Genomic DNA, 16925 nt, shown 5'->3' on the forward strand with positions numbered 1-16925 from the left:
TTTGGCGTTTTTTGTTTGTTTTGTGTGTGTGAGGGTGTGTGTGTGTGTGTTTTGTTTTTTATTTGTTTGTTTGGGGGCGTGTTCTTTTACTAAGTATTCAAAAGGACGAAGTGGGAATTTTAGTGTTAATATACATGTATATCTTTTTAATAAAACATTACACTGTGCATGAAATGCAATATTATATAAATATTGTATTTAATCAAATGTTACACTGTGCATGAAATGCGATATTTATTATATTATAATGAATGTTTTATACAAATACATATAACAGTGAACCATGTGCGCATAAATTCTGCGCAGTCGCCATTTTTGGGAATATCACCCGTCGTCAAGCAATGTTGACAGTTGCTACGCTGGAGGGCGTGGCTTCGTTATTCAGCTGGTTTTTTAACACGTTATTCAGCTGGTTTTTTAACAAATGTTTCTCGACCAATCAGTAGATTCAACTAATTTAAATGAAAGTATAATATTAATTAAAGAATCAATTATAAGGTATTGTTTTATTGTTATGTACATTCTTAAAAGATACAAACATTTGTGCATGGAATACTAGTAAGCGAACACATTACAGAAAACTTGTCATACACTGTACAAGAATTTAGATATCAGTTTTGACTGGGTATTTGCTAGTCCACGACCTTATATCTTCCATGGTATTAAAAAGGTCTATTATGGTCTCATCTACGTAATATATAAAGTGAAAAAAAAATATCTGGAACAATTCCATCATTTGGAAATAGCCGTTAGAAACTATATCATTCTGTTTTTTGGTTTTTTTTCCACATAAGAAATGATTTTTTATGGCTGGTGAAATAATATCTGTCAACAGAAACGGATATTCTACCAACGTCTCAAGATCGTTGGCTCTTTAGCATTTTTTTCTCCTAAGCGGTCAGAATTCGTCTGTATCGTGCATTTTGACTGTGGTTTGCAACGCTAAAATGTACAAGAGCAAAACAAAAAATGTATTTGTGAAACACCGTACAATTCCCCTGTGTGACAACTTATGGCAAAGGTTAAAGTTTCTTTAATAGCCAATTTCTAAGGTCAAGGTCAAAAGATGTTGGACCCTTATCAATGAAGTCCTAGGTTAACGTTTTTAAAAATAGGTCAAACTGCTAGATCAAGGTCAAAATTAATGGTTTTCTGGAAATGGGCCTTGTCAGCCTTAGCACCAACTGTTCAAAACTTATGGATAATTTTTTTTATATAATACATGTACATGTATATATGTAAAACGCCAAGGTCAAAGTCTAAATTGTTGGTATCTAGAGGCAGGTCTTATACCTTTAGAATATAAAAGTTCTAATACTTACTATTTAAAAATTAAGGCCAAGGTTAAAGTTTTTTAAAAATGGTCCAAACTCCAAGGTTAGAGGCAAAAAAAAAAAAAATAAATAAAACTAGTGGAAAGGTCTAGCACCAACTGTTTAAAAGTTATTTGGCATAGATTAAATTTTCTAAAAGTTTGTGACTCTAGGGTCAAAATTGGTGTATCTAGAGGAAGGCCTTGTCACCATATATGAAAATTCTAGTACTTACTTTTTAAAGAATAAGGCCAAGGTTAAAATTGATCAAAAGTGGACCAAACTCTACAGTCGGTCAAGGGCAAAAGGTAATAAAAAAATTATAGTGGAAAGGACCCTCGGAAACAGCGTGGGCTACAATAGAGGATCAGAGCTTTACAGAATTTATAGGAAGCTATCTTTTTAAGAGCGACAAGATACTCTATCATACCTAAAAATAAAACAGATCTAAGTTATGTGGTATTATATTTTTAAAATTATGACTCCGTGGGGAGTTTGATCAAAATCAAAGATCTGAATTGTACATAATATGTGCGCAAAAGGGAAATTCTCCAGAACAACAAGGCCATGATGGTCGTATCGATATTGAATCATTCCAATTCATCATCAGAGTCAAAGCGACTCATATAAGCGTTGTGGTCCATAGGCCTGTTGCAAAATTGAAATGACGTCTAGACCTATATCGAACTTACCATTACCTTATAAAGTTCCTTATGTAGAACACATAACAGATGATGGAATACCTGTTTAGTGACAAATGAGGGATGCTGGATGAGAAAAATGTACCGATGAGGAAAAAATATGATCGCTACATGAAAATACATTGTAACTCAAAATTTCAAAAACTCTTTTAAATAGTTCATTGTAGATAGCTACCAACTTTTTCTCAACTACAGAAATTCTCAAACTTTTGCCACGGGCTGGGATGAATCGTGAAAATCAGTATGATTGACTTCTTTCAGTAAAACTTCATCCACTGTTTCGTTTGCATCCATCACAGTTTCTTTGTTTTGGCGGTACTGCTTTACTATTCGAGATATTTCCTCGGCAGGCGGCGCTATTATGACAACAATTGCCATGACAACAGCCCATGCCTGAGTGAACCAGACCCAAGCAGAGAATTGCCCTTCACTCATCACTGAGTAGCTGGCCATGATGATTCCCGGTATCACGAGGGCCATTAAAACTATGCTACTCCCGCCGCCAATATATGCTACCATTTTTGCTTTACGAAATTGAGCAGACATTTGTTCAAAAGTTGGTTTTGTATCAAAATGAAGACCCTTTAACTCCTCTTTGTAGTTTAACTCCCATGGATTTAGTGGATTGTCAATGTCGTACAGTTTTTGCCATTCTTCATTTGCATCTTCAGGACATCGAATTTGATGTGTAATTAACGAACTGATAATACATCCCAACAAACTGCCGCCAAAACTAGAACATGTTCCCGCCAAAATGGCATGATCCTGGACTGTGTTGATCAGGAAATTATTGAGACCTCCCTCATACATAGTTGCTGCTGACAGCGTTGCGGTTATACCACATATCAGTCCAAAAATTCCTCCTGTAATTAGAAAATGGAACCTCTGATTAGATACATTTACATTAGCCAGCTTTCAGTTGAGACAAAAATTTAAGCAGTCTGTACCCTTTTCTCTGTACCTGTAATAAGACCCCTTGAAGTGGCTTTCACCCACATGATGGAGAGAAGAACTGGTGGAAAACACGGAATCGTAACAATGGCGCCAACATAGAAAATCCAATTAAGATCGATTCCAGACTCAAAAACCAGCATTCCAAGAGGAATGATGCCGATAGTGACCAACACAATGCACCAATTTTTGAAATGAATCAGACTGTCCTGATACTGTCGATACTGACCATGGATTGGACACTCATAACGAGGCTTGATGCAGTTCTCGGTGACCTGGTTTCTGCGAACTATATCCTCTGCGCAGCCGTGACAGCGTACGACACTGGTACACTGACAGTGAAGGTCATTTCGACTCTCGTAAGTGACCACCAAGGTCCTTTTCTTGTTTTTACCACATAAAACACATTGTCTTCTCTTCATTCCGGCTCTGCAATGAAAATGGACTTGAATCAAAATTAGCACACTTTTTCTTATAGGCATACTAAATTTCACTGTACTTTTTGGTAAAACTAAAATTGAGCATGTTTTATTATTTTTAAAGGAACTATATAAACCTACGAGTATTATCAGTACAGGTACTGGTTATGTCCAGATTGCATCGTTATGCTGAAACCTTCAGTCGTCTGGTTTGTGGGACAGAAACTTGCTTTTCTTAGAATCTACTACGTATGTTGGGTACTTACCATTTTTATTGAAACACTTGCAACAAACAGTATACCTGAACGGTCTGACGTAGGTCTGGTAGATGTCGTATACAATGATGGAGGATATCGCCATAACCTCCCCTGATCCTGTTGACATCAGCGCCATCGCACCCATAGTCAGAATCAATATGCCACCCGAGGAACCCAGAACCTTCTCAGCAATGAGTGGTGTTACCAAACCTACAAACGTTTCAAACCCAAGTACTCCAACTGACATACCTGATGTGTTTGCTTTAATGTTTCCGTATGAAAATTGATAATTACCTTCATCAATTTGACCTGGTGTCAACAGATGTGTTCCGTTTTCCATGCTTAAGGCAAGATATGCCATACCGGTTGTGGTTGCCATTGTGGCAGGAATAGCGAACCACATAAAGCCCGCCAAAATGAAGCCCCAGACGCCCTGTATCGGCTTAGCAGCAATTCGACTCTGCCACGAAGCCTGGTCACAATAAGTGACCGCCGAGGAAACAAAAACCTCAATGACCCCGTAAAGGATTGCTACTCCAGAACGAAAGGTCAAATAGCTGTAGTTCTCGTTTTCAGGAGGCCCTTTGACGCATGAAATGTATTCATACATCTTGGAGACATCGCCAATGGAATCAAAGGCGATCGAATCATTGTGAAGGATCTTGACAACAAATACTATTAATAGTATGAATACGAGACAGGCATTAAAGTAAGACACATAAAATGTCGTCCCAATTCCTCCGACCAAAGAGTAAGACCCGAACAGAACCGCCATTACAAAAAGTGAGAATTCGTCCGAGGTGTCTTTAGTAAGGGACTTAATGGTGGCTCGACCTGCTAGTAACAGCCCGATCATTATAACCAGGTTAGTGATCAAGGCAAATGCACAAAAGACCACGTGAGCAGATTTGCCGAAACGAGCGTGTATAATCTGAAATGAAAATAATTTTCTACTGAAGTTTTTTATTCTTTGTGAAATTTAGTAAATCATAATTCAAATTTTTTAAATGTGTCACGTGGTTCACTTGCTGAATAATCCATCATCAAAAGAGAAAATAACATTAAGATAACAATTGCAAAACGTAGAGGAAACAAGTAAGACATAATGTGGATCGGAGCAATAAAGAGAGATAGTATAATGCGAAGAACATGATTTCAGCATACAATATACTAGTATATTATTTGCCTTGTTGAAACAGTTATATCTTAATAAATGTACCTGTAAATATGTTTTAGCTCCAGGTGCCCGAGTTTTGAATTGCACCGAGAATATCGGGAATATAAAGATGTTAACCATGATCCCTACTGCGTACCAGAATGGGCCAGCGACTCCATTCTGCAACAGAAAAAAATTATGGAGATGAAAGGTTAATTGTTTCTAACAAAGATTGTCATTTCAAACATTCAGTAAGAGGATTTTTAAACACATAAAATTGTAGGTTAATGGTTATACTTTTGTAAATTGAATTTGTTCCTTAGATTTTTCTTGATGCTGATGATCTCCGTTGCTAGAACACAAAGAACTGCGAGCGCTAACTCTGGATCCTCGCCTACCTTTCACACATGCACAAGTAGTGAAAAAAGTTTGGTATATATGCAATTTTTTTCTGAACACAAATTTAATTTGTTTTACTGGTGGGATAGGGCGTAATAAACTATGAAAAAATCTTTTTCCATTGAATTTTACGTATAAAATTAGCGAGTTTAACCAAAAATGTAGATCTATTCCCTTTCTTTTGATACATTACTTTTAAGTCATAAGGAATACATGTAGAATACGATATCTTTTTGATGAAAATGACCTAGCTGGAGATAGGTCGCGAAACAATGTTACCATTCTTCACTTATCGTTGGCCTTTAGTTAGTTTATGCGTTTAAAATTAAATCATACTTTTTTCTTCCATAGCACATCTACTGGTAGGACAACTATCTTATTGATATTGAATTTTTTTAAAGCTGGTGTCTGAACGCGACATGTTGCAGGTGAAGCCCAGGAAGGGTGCACTGTACCGGAAATGAAGCTTTTGAAAACTTAATTTATAGAGAGATGGACTATCAGTGTTTTTATACATTCGATTCATGTCCCCCTTTTTTAAGGAAAAGCCCATCAATGATGTATGATACTGTCGGAGTTACTAACGATACATCACGTGACGGGCCAGGCTGTCTCACATCACTCACAGTTTCGGTCCTTAGCAAATCGATCGCGTCCTTATTCGACAGTGTCATCCTCCCAAAAAATCTCGATTCATTAAGTGTTTAATGTTTGTGATTAGATTACAGAATAACGATATTTAAGTGTGAATTAGATAATCAATGCAGTAGGTCCACTTTTGTTCGTGTTATTTTGCTATAAAGTAGACGGTTCAACTGGTCTGAAGACCTAGATTCCAGCAGTCTTTTAATTACATTACGTACTAATGGTATAAGTTCAGTCGATTTTCCTCTGATATTTTATGAATCTTATACCCCAATAAAACGTCTGTCCTGGCAGGGTTTACAATGGATTTAAGCTTTAATCATTATTAGGACATGAAACAACAGGCATTGTGTGAAATGGCGCTTTTTATATTAAACATATCCGTATAGTCCTCTTATCTCACTAGCTATGTGAACTGCAAATCATATGGTGTTACTTTTCTAATATCAGTGGCTATATCACCCAATTCATTTCTTTCTTACACCATTTAAGGTTTCGCCTTACAAATTTGACTGTCCAATTTGAAATTACTTCCAACAAATATAAGTCGAACCTTCCTATCATCTGGCGAAGATGTATAGACATTTCGTGGCATAATTCTCTAATTTTCTCAACTGACTCTTTTTCTATTTGATTTTCCATTGAAAGTGGGGATATAATGAAAATCCAACAGAAGAGCAAGGTCCTAATTGCGCGCAGATGGAAGGCCCTTATCTGGACGAAACAAACCAAGACAGAAGTGATATAGGGGCCTAATCTTATTATAACGGGTGGTCAACTTGCAGTGAATTCTAAAATAAATATTCACTTTGGTACAAAACATGTGTCTGTTAGAAAAATTCTCTGCCTATCGGTTCAATTATAGCGCTCTAGATCGCCAAGGAACTGGCCGAAATGAGAGCTTAACGTCAACTTAGCTTAGCATCGTACATTAAATGTGTGCTCAAGTGTCCTCAGTTTTCTATTTTGGACATCTTTATCCCTGGGACACAGTATACAGGAAATACTATCTGACACCGTCTGTCAATACAAATGTAGGAAAGTCAATGTCTCTCTACCACATAGAATGACGAGGAAGACTTAGGCATTCTTGCATTCCTAGGGCATTTCTGTGCGAATTCAAACATTGGGCACCAAGCAAGCGCACAAAAAATAGCTTTGCACAGACCCTGAATCCAAACCCTGATTGCGGCTCAAGGCAGATTAAAGTGATATGATAGCTATATCATTTTTTTTGACGGTTACCTTCACAATTTTACTATAGTGCCACCATGTCATGACCTTCAACATTTTAACCTTATGTCAAGGTAACTGAGAAAAAAAATCATCTCTATTAAACATTTTCTCACTTGGATTAGGCATTATTTTTAGCTCAAATACTGTAAAACAATGCCCTTGACTTTTGAGAAGCTTGCGAGTCAAGATCATATCTGATAATCTTTGATATAGGCAAATTTATATTGCTGGCAAAAATGCAAAAAACAAACGAAGCCATGAGTTGACTGGCAGACATATTGACAAAGGAAATCCTGTTTAACCTCATTATACTTGGCGTGCTCAAAATGTGCATATTCAAAATCTAAATGTTGAGCCACCTTTTTTGAGTTGCTAACTATGGTGTCTTTATGGGTTTCTCTGATTTTGTGTATTCTAATAGAAACAATATGAGTATAACTTGTTACTAAATTTTGCTTGAAATGCTGTTATACCTTTGTTGTAAGGGTAGCACTATGAAGTATGTCTCCAGGCCAGAACAACTGGGAGGCAACCGTCACAGCTGTCAGACTCAAACTGACGTTACCACCGGCGTCAAATGTAGTATCTAGATTATGCTCGTCATGGAAGATGTATTTCCGAACAGCATTATGGAGCATGGCTAGCAGTATAGAAAATCCACCAAATCCTAGGACCATAAGTAAAGCCGACTCGTATCGCTCAAGAACGGGTTTAACTCTACAATGAAACACTCACCGGAGTTAGGTTGTGTTTTATTATCTTGTTGATATATTCAATTCATAAACTTATTTGTCAATAGCTTGTTGGTTTTTTTTTTTTTTTTTTTTTAGAAATTGTACGTAGAGCTTGCTCTTGTGTATCGATTTAACTGGGATACATAAAATCCTTATGCAGGTGATAAAGGTACATTGCTACACAAAAGTAAGGGAAGCTGAAGTTTTCACGTTTATCATAAAGTTTATTGTTAGATTACCACTATGACTCTGTGGTATCTTTTACTTCAAGCTCACTGGGATATATCGTGTCGACATATGAATGCAAATATCTATTGTTAATTGATATGTCGAGTTGAAAGCCAATGCAAGCTTTTTCTTCTTCTCGTGTAAATACGCAAGGTTTCAAATAAATTCTTCTTCATATGAATACAACAAATAGGTCTGATTATAACGGGGCGCAATTGGGACCCATGGGAATTCCAACGGATTGCTGGAAGAACCGGTCTCCAAAAACCACTTACAGTGTAGATATAGTCAATCAGAAACTCAAGCACCCTTTTAGTATCAACTTGAGAGTACTTGTATGTACAATCAGAATGTTTTAAGAAAACATATTTTCAAATGACCAGAAAAGTAAAATATACGAGTTTCATTTTATTGAAAAGGCAACTGTCACTGATGTTAAAATATCCTTGACTTAAATTTATCGTGAGGAATGATAGAAGAAAAGAGAAAAGACTCTGTTATGTCTGAAAATTTTGATTTGAAATATTTTTCTCCGAAAGTTCTACGACTAATCTGTCTCAATTTAACATCTGAAATCGTATGCTTAAGTTATAGTATATCTTCGATTTATTACATGTACTATAAAACACGGTTTATTCCAAGAAAAAAAATACATGTAGTAAAAGTATACATTGTAGGGATTGCAAAGTATTTGTGATGATACTAAAAGTGCATTAATGTTTTGGCAATGCTCTCAGAATGCTTATTTATATGTTTTTAATTAAATTTATTCATTAAGTACGAGTATATTTATCAAACGTTGGAGAGAAAAAAAGGTGAGCTGTATGGTCTGAATGGACTACAAATAATTTCGTGTAGGAACATACACATACTGAGTATTCTATTACATATGTCTTGTGATCGATATATTTTCTATTGCACAAAATCATATTTTTGATATTTTAAAATGAAGCTTATAGTTAATCTTATTTAATCTCTCTATCTCAATGCAGAAGCTGTGAGCGCTGTGGTTCATGAACCTGGATCCATGTGAGATTGTATAAAAGTACACGAATTTAAATGAAATTGTCAAAGTTAAACCACTCACTTAGATTTTTGACCCATTTACGTTACCTCCGTTAAACTTTAAGAAGGAGTAAAACACGATAAGAATAGCAATACTAAGAACAATACAAATAATATTCGTGGACATGAAAAAAAAAAATAGGGGGTCACAGAGGAGAGTGAGAGCGCAATAACATGTCTGGCTTAAAGTTTGATCAAGGATGCAGACTTAATAAACAGCTACCAATCTATAATTTCACATGATCAACTTAAAAACAAAAAGAAAATAATGGACAGAAAGAAACAAAAAGTAACATTTTTTGAAGATGTCCAGTATCTACAGTTTGATACAAACTTTTGACTCAAACATTTCAATTGCTTTCTATATTCTTTGGTTTATTCAGTCCATGAGGTGCAATGATAACGATGTATTGATGAGATAAAATATTGACTGTCATTGCTTTACTGAGATAAAAACACAAACGAGAGAGAGAGAGAGAAGACTTACCCAGTGGTTCCGGGTGCTGGACTGAGGGTCGCTGGACATGCTGACCTGTTGAATCCTGCAACCACGGTCACACAAAGTCCTAGCAGGACGAAATTTTGACTTCTCACCATGTCGCACGTTGGGGGTAAATACCAGCACCTGAGGAGGGTCAGTCGAGGTCGACAGGTAACGGGAAGTTCTCACGGAGGATTCCTGCGCGGGGAATGAAGCTGGTCGCGTCTGTGGAATCTATTATATACGCTCTCATACAGAACACATTACCCCTTCAATAGTCGATAGACCTGGTGTAAAGAGGGCATCAATTATAACGAACCACCCAAGATTTATTTTCTCTCAGTTTACAAATACATGCATATTGATACAAAGTATTCATAATTATGTATTACAATGAGATCTATCAATTTTTGATAGTTTTAGTCCACGAGAGAGAGAGAGAGAGAGAGAGAGAGAGAGAGCACAGAACCCGACTGGAGAGGAAGTGAGTATCCTTATTTAGTGATTGCGGCAGGACGTTCCAAAAAATAATAAATTCTTAATATATTTTTTCGTCTTATTCAAATATACTAGAAAACTATACAGCATTGCATGACGACATGGCGTTTAAATTTAATAATGTTATTTATTAGTGTGATTATTTTATCAATAAAAATTAAAACAAGTTAATTCAGAGAAATGTGTCCCTTGCTTAACGAAAAAAAGAAGAGTATGCGCGGATCTAGTAGTGGGGGTCAAAATGGGATTGGTGAGGGGCAGGTGGGGCAATTGGAGTAATAGTATACAATTTCATTGCAAAACTTAAAAGCTTCGTGAGATATCGCCTTGAAATGAATTTTACACACTAACAGTGTATGAATATATACGACCTTTGTTCTCAAAATAAATAGAGGTCCATTTTAGGCCAAAGGAAGTCGTAGTATAAATTTCGCTGCAAAATCCCAATGAATTCTTGAGTTTCGCCCAGAAACGAAAGTGTTAAGACAGACTAAATTTATTACCTTGACCTTTGACCTTAAAATCGATAGCCCTTTTTCTTAGGCCGTAGGGAGTATAATTTTTCGCAAAAGCGAGAGAAATGAAAGTGTAACAGTGTGACAGAAATATAGACGGATGAACAGACAGACGGACAAACTGATATTAATTACCCTCACTGTGTGAAAGTGTGAGACAATAAGGACGTTTACATTGGATATGCCATATACACAACTAGCTGCAATGCATTATGGAGCCAAAGGCTTTCTTTTCGGTGTTCATTCCGTTTCTCGACTTTGTCTAGATATGAACACATTGGCTTTCCATTGTATATAAATATCACCTGCAAATCCTTACAAAGCCCCAATTAGCAAATAAGTACTTGCATTATTTTGAAACTTGTTACACATTGTTTTTACAGGAAATATAAATCTTGAATTGCACATACATAACCTTGAACCAAATCCAAATAAATATGGCTACTAGTAATTTCCACATTTTGGGGTGCTTATTATCTAAAATATCAAAGACCCATTAGGCACAGCTAGTGAAATGTACATAAATTTAGATATAACTCTTCAACAGAAATACTGGTGATCATTTTTTCAGATAACCTTGCAAAATGACTGTTTAAAAACATTAATGTTTTGATTTGAATTTTGCTGTTTCCTCTCTTGATGACAATGGTGTTATGATTTACATCAATAGATGGAAAGAGAAAACAAACAAAATATTTTGTGAGAATATCAATAATTTATTTATAAAGATAAAAATTAACTTAATCTTTGATATTTACAATATCACATAAAATAAACAAAGAATAAATATGCTTAAAGTTGCAGCACCCAATACTGCAGTAAAGCAAAGAGTATATTTAAGTCTATCATAATTTTAACTTCTAAGGCCTCTGAGGGACTTCTTCCAAGTTATAAATAAACATCTAAAATGTATTCAGCAGATCTTAAAAATATCATGTACAAAATAGATGGGACTTCTGTAGGCTATGGCCAAACTGTGGATCGACTACAACAAATTGATTTTGTGTGCTTGAACCACTAAAAACCTACAGTGTATTTGCAATCAAGCACATATTTCTTATTAAGTTTATTATAAACAAGTAAAATGGTCATGGACAGCACAAACACCATATTACATATGAGGTTGTGTTTGGTCCAAGGTGTGGCAATTTGGTATCACAGTAATTTGTAACTTGTATAATAATTTGTAATTGGTATAAAGTGTTATTTGTAACTGATGAAGCAACAATAAGATGATACACTGATTAACAAACTTACATTACGGCATGTAAAGGCTATCTAATGATGGAATGCTATGATGCACTGAATGCTATGATGCAGTATCATCTTGATCTTGTCTATGCACATCTGCTAAAGTCTTCTGTTCAGATAGATCGCTCTGATTGGTCGCTCCAGTATGAATATTTTCATTGGTCAATGTTATATCAGTTTGATTGGTCTTTACAGTGACTTGACCTGTGCCCTGACCACTGTTCTGTGTGTCTGTTGTGTTGTCCCCTGTCTGTGTGTCTGTTGTGTTGTCCCCTGTCTGTGTGTCTGTCCTGTTATCCCCTGTCTGTTGGTCTGTCCTGTCCACTTCCTGGTCACTTTCCTCGTCCTCGAGGACCACGTAGTTACTCATGCTGGGTGTGGCCTGGGTGACCTGTGGGAAGGGCCGTTCACTGTTCTCCAGGGATGTCGCATCCCAGTCTGCACTGCTCTGGGAGCCCAGTAGATCCCTGTGGGAAGAGGAAGGGGTATTATCCCCTGCAAGGAGAGGGGTCCGTTCATTGTCAGATTTCATCTTTGACTTGCTGATAGTTTTTTTCATTGTTTTGCCTGTAAACAGATATTTTATTTAATAAAAAAAAAAATTAAGGTAAGTATTAAGCTTTAGATAAGATTAAAAGGAGAGCTTGAGTCAAAACATGAATTCTTACTTTTTTTTAAATTATAAGTAAAACTAATATTTTCTACGTTATTAGTTTACATGCATACTTTTATTCTATACTATTGTTTTACATGTATCAAAATACATTTTGTATACTAAGGAAGTATATATTGGTATGTCAACCAATTTTCTTCACCCACAAATTCTGGAAGATTTACAACATAGGATAAATGAAAAACTCAGTATTCTATTATATGTACCAATACAGTTGAGTAGTTTAAGAATTTTTCAATTCTCGACCTTCACATATGCATACTCACTGATGACCTTGACATGCTCTATGACATCATCTTTCATGTCTGACACATCCCACATGGACAAGAATGAGGAAAAACAGCTGACATTCTCATTTTCACTGCTGATGAAAGGTTTGTGGGAAAATGAATAATAATGAGCAATGGCCGCCAAGAACATCTCAATGCAGATCAAGAAGTCCTGGATTTTAAAGAAATATAAAATTAATACCGTATACACTATTTTGCAATTTTAGCTTCTCAGAAAGACAACAGATTTGAGTTTTGTTTTCTGTTTATACCGTATAAGTTGAAATTATGGCAAGACGCAAATTTAGCCATTTTTAAAAAGCTATTACAAATAAAGTGCAATTAATTTTTAGCGGTATTCAATTTTAGTGATCTTGGCACCCTCATTAAAAATGTTTAAATTAAATCCTCCCTAAAAAATTCTGCTTATACAGTATTTGAAATTTATAAGTACTATATATAAACCTGTTGGCCAATACCTGTAATCCCGTGGCAACATCTTGGATGGAATGGTAGAAGACCCAAGTACCATCTTCAGGAATCCAGCCCACTTTGACCATTATAGCAATGGCCACTGACTGCCTAAAGAAATGGAAGAGACCTTTACCTAGGTATCTCATCAAGAATTGGAATGTTTACTGTACAATTTACAATGGTTCATTGAGGAAAGCACTTACCAGAATGAGAAGAAGACAACAAATTTAACACAGAGGAACTTTGGCAGTGGGTTAATGGGAGCTAACTCTTCCTTCATTGCTTTATAAAACAACACCAGGCAGTACATAGCCCACTAGAAATAATATCATAGTTGTCAAACTTAATAAATACAAAATATTGGAAGAATGTAAACTTTAACAGAGGGTATATGGTACCTACAATTTGTGAGATGTTGTTGATAATCACTAAATAGGACCAGGCTGATTTAAAATCAAAGTCTCCTTCATTATACACATCATTTAGCTGACAAATTCTGCAGGGAAAAAATGTAAATATGTTAAAAATTCCAAAGAAAGTACATGTAGCTACTACATAGTTGAAGCATCTTTCCTTATTAAAAGTTAATTTATTTTTTATCTAAATTCTAATTTTCTAAAGCAAGTAAAATCTTTGTTTCATAAGTTTTCACTACTTACAAAGCTATAACTGTTGTCACTGGTCTAACAATGGTATACTGTAATGCCCCATGTTTACATCTGTTGATGAATGAGCTGAAAAAAATATGTTGTTTTATTATACTGCATTTACAAAGAAACAAAATATATACCCATATAAAAGATTTTTTCTAAAAATGAATGGTGGTAAACCAGTAAAAGATAAGATTAATCAATTATAATTTTGCAAACTTGAAGATTTAAAATCTGAGATTAATAGTTAAAATTATTAAACAATAAAATGCTTTCCCTGGTTGTTTGTATGAAAATTAATGTTGCAGCTGTTGCAGAAAAAAACCCTGTGCAAATGGGATTTGTAATTTTTTTCCTGTGAAAACAATAATGTTAATTCCCAACCTATCGATCAAAGAGACATTTTATTTGAAGTTTAAATATATGTATGAATAATAATTCAAATTAATCCTACTCCTCAAAACTAGGTGGCTTGCTTAGCACCATTTAAGTACTGATAAATGACTTTTGATTTCTTAAAACAAGAAGGAAATAATATCCTATTATGAAATACATGTAATGTATAACAAATTAAATTACCCTAAAAATTTCTAAGAGAAGCTGTAAGTATTTATTTGATAAAAGAAACTATATACTGAAGATAAGATTGTGCTTAAATCCATCAATTATCAAGTAAGACAAAATAAAACTTATCACAGAAAGTGGCTTATATGTCTAGCAATTTGTTATCTAGAAAAAACAGTAGCAGATAAATACCAGGAAGACTTACTATTTCATTTGCCAGGAAGGAAAACAACAGAATGGACAGATATGTTTGACAGGTTCTTTGTTTCTGAGTGCTATTTCAAGGTTAGGGTTTTCTATCCATAAGTAATTTAACAGGTAGGCCATGAAGTTGTAAATGACATAAGCTTCATAGCATTCTCTGAGAGTGTCCAGGTAAATGGCAGCATCTGGAAATCGTAAGGCAAACCACTGAAAAATACAAAAAGCTAAAATAAATGATGACGGAATTTTAGTCTAAGCCAGTCCTATTTCAGGTTTTGAAATAAATTACTTATGTATCAAAATGTTGCCTACTTACTGCATTGACTGCATATATTGGGACCATCCATAATATTCTGCAAAAATAAATATTCTATCAAATATTCATATTATACAGTAAAATCTGACACTTTTATTTATACTTATACATTGTGTGCTACTCTTATACCGCTTCTTCATTCAGTCCAAAACTCATTAAGCCCATTACCGGTAATGTTCATAGCCATTTGCTGACTGATAATGATATTCCTGAAACTCATGATTACAATATGTCTACCAAGGTTGTTTGTTTAAATTAAATCTGCACTTTTGTTGATTTCAAGAAATATAAATATGTAGGACTCCAAAGTGCTATGGGACTCCAAAGTCCAATGGTCATGCCAAAGTCCGATGGTCTGCGCAAAACCCTGATGGATTGACACGCCAAGGTCCGATGGTGCCGAAAACAATTAATGTTTATGACGTCAAAGTACTTCTGCACAAAAATGCGATGCCGCGCCATACCATGGCCCGATTGTTTAAAATAAATACAAATATAAATATTAAACGCAACGATTAAACCTCATCTTTTGGATATACCCTAATCAGTCGAAAAATGCAAAATATGTGGGTGGGTGCAAGACTAACCCTAATTACTCGACTAGTGTGCGAGGACTAACCTTAAATCTCTCCAGTTGTGCAATGCAAGGACTCACCCTAATCAAGTGAGAGGTGTGCAAGGACTAACCCTAATATATCTGGAAGGTGCAAGCAATAAGCCAAATCAATAAAATTGTATTCGAGGACGAATTCAGAAATGATGGCTTTTGAATGCAGGACAATGGCGTCAAGGATTGACGTTGGACTATTGTGATGACATAAGCATTGATTGTTCCTCCGCACCATCAGACTTTGGCATATCAGACCATCGAGCTTTAGCACAACATGTCTCATAGGAAACGAGCCATCGGACTTTGGCGTGACCATTGGACTTTGGCATCCGTAAAGACAGCTAGCCATCGGGGTTTGGCGCAGACCATCGGGGTTTGGCGAGACCATCGGACTTTGGCGTCACCATCGCACTTTGGAGTCTTACAAATATATTGACCAATAAAAAACTACCACGGTATTAAAGTCTTTATGCAGAACACTTAGAGTCTTAGACTGTTTTTTAGAAAATGGCCCATTTTAATAAATAAGCTCTAAGCCATGTAAAATTTCTTGAAGAGTAATGTTATATGTTAGGTTTATCCGAGATTCTTCTGACTCTAACCCCTGCTTATAATATTGTGACTTTTGCAGGGACACAAGTCACAATATAAAAAGCAGGGATTAGAGTCAGATGAATCTAAGATTAATGTTAGGTCATTTTTGTTTTACCATATTGTACATCCTTAAAAAACAACTCTCTCTGTTGTAAGATATAAGAAACTATGAACTTAAGCACATACCATATATTTACATTACAGCTCTTTCGGATCATAATGTTATCCAATTAAATTAGTGATATCATGTACTGTTTAGAAGATCAGAAGATTGTTCCAAAATGTTATACCTAATGATATGTCTTTGAAGAACTGGTTGAGTATAGTTGACTAAGTGTTGAAGTATACCCCAAAATGATATGGGGATAGCCATCATCACAAATATTCCACCAGCAAACCATGCCTGCACGTGCTTGGGCGCACCCTCTCTATTAAGTTCCACAACACACAGCGGAAGCGCTATTATTGCCAAGACAAAATATAAGCCGATAAAAAACGGTCGAATCCAGTGTCGCCATTGATGAAAAAAATCCATGTCCCCGTACTTCTCAACTACAAAATGTTTATTTCATTTCAAAGTTAGGTCTAAAAGGAAGAAAACAAAACACTTCTGCTATCAATGTTTTCCTCCTACCGTCTACCATGTTTACATCATGTGATCATCACAAGACTTTGTTAAGTCGTACTCAAAATTACTATATATTTTTACCATTTTAGATATT

General features: G+C 35.5%; 2 protein-coding genes across 2 annotated transcripts; both read right to left on the reverse strand.

Annotated features, from left to right (window-relative positions):
* Positions 1–487: 487 nt before the first annotated feature.
* On the reverse strand, positions 488–9837 carry LOC134259845 (uncharacterized). Its single transcript, XM_062742443.1, has 7 exons — positions 9592–9837; positions 7551–7794; positions 4861–4977; positions 3936–4572; positions 3686–3851; positions 2976–3394; positions 488–2877 (listed from the first exon to the last, which is right to left on the reverse strand). The coding sequence occupies exons 1-7, from the start codon at positions 9699–9701 to the stop codon at positions 2216–2218; spliced, it is 2355 nt and encodes a 784-aa protein (XP_062598427.1). The 5' UTR covers positions 9702–9837; the 3' UTR covers positions 488–2215.
* A 1532-nt stretch (positions 9838–11369) lies between these two features.
* On the reverse strand, positions 11370–16855 carry LOC134259846 (transmembrane protein 184C-like). The gene is made up of 9 exons (XM_062742444.1): positions 16494–16855; positions 15000–15036; positions 14685–14890; positions 13925–13999; positions 13668–13761; positions 13469–13581; positions 13271–13373; positions 12789–12963; positions 11370–12416 (listed from the first exon to the last, which is right to left on the reverse strand). The coding sequence occupies exons 1-9, from the start codon at positions 16736–16738 to the stop codon at positions 11908–11910; spliced, it is 1557 nt and encodes a 518-aa protein (XP_062598428.1). The 5' UTR covers positions 16739–16855; the 3' UTR covers positions 11370–11907.
* Between the last annotated feature and the right edge of the window lie 70 nt (positions 16856–16925).

The sequence above is a fragment of the Saccostrea cucullata genome, unplaced genomic scaffold (assembly GCF_032062105.1).
Source record: "Saccostrea cucullata isolate Sc308-1 unplaced genomic scaffold, CSIRO_AGI_Scuc_v1 ctg441, whole genome shotgun sequence".
NCBI lineage: Eukaryota > Metazoa > Mollusca > Bivalvia > Ostreida > Ostreidae > Saccostrea > Saccostrea cuccullata.

What these genes read in the sequence shown, in the direction of transcription:
- LOC134259845 (XM_062742443.1), bottom strand. Translation starts at nt 9,701, where the DNA reads ATGGTGAGAAGTCAAAATTTCGTCCTGCTAGGACTTTGTGTGACCGTG. An exon ending in GTGCTACCCTTACAACAAAG is followed by an intron (nt 4,978 to 7,550) that starts GTATAACAGCAT and finishes TTTCTGTTGCAG; the next exon opens with AATGGAGTCGCTGGCCCATT. An exon ending in ACCAGGTCAAATTGATGAAG is followed by an intron (nt 3,852 to 3,935) that starts GTAATTATCAAT and finishes AAACGTTTGTAG; the next exon opens with GTTTGGTAACACCACTCATT.
- LOC134259846 (XM_062742444.1), bottom strand. Translation starts at nt 16,738, where the DNA reads ATGGATTTTTTTCATCAATGGCGACACTGGATTCGACCGTTTTTTATC. An exon ending in CTTCAAAGACATATCATTAG is followed by an intron (nt 15,037 to 16,493) that starts GTATAACATTTT and finishes TTATTTTTGCAG; the next exon opens with AATATTATGGATGGTCCCAA. An exon ending in GTTGTCTTCTTCTCATTCTG is followed by an intron (nt 13,374 to 13,468) that starts GTAAGTGCTTTC and finishes CCATTTCTTTAG; the next exon opens with GCAGTCAGTGGCCATTGCTA.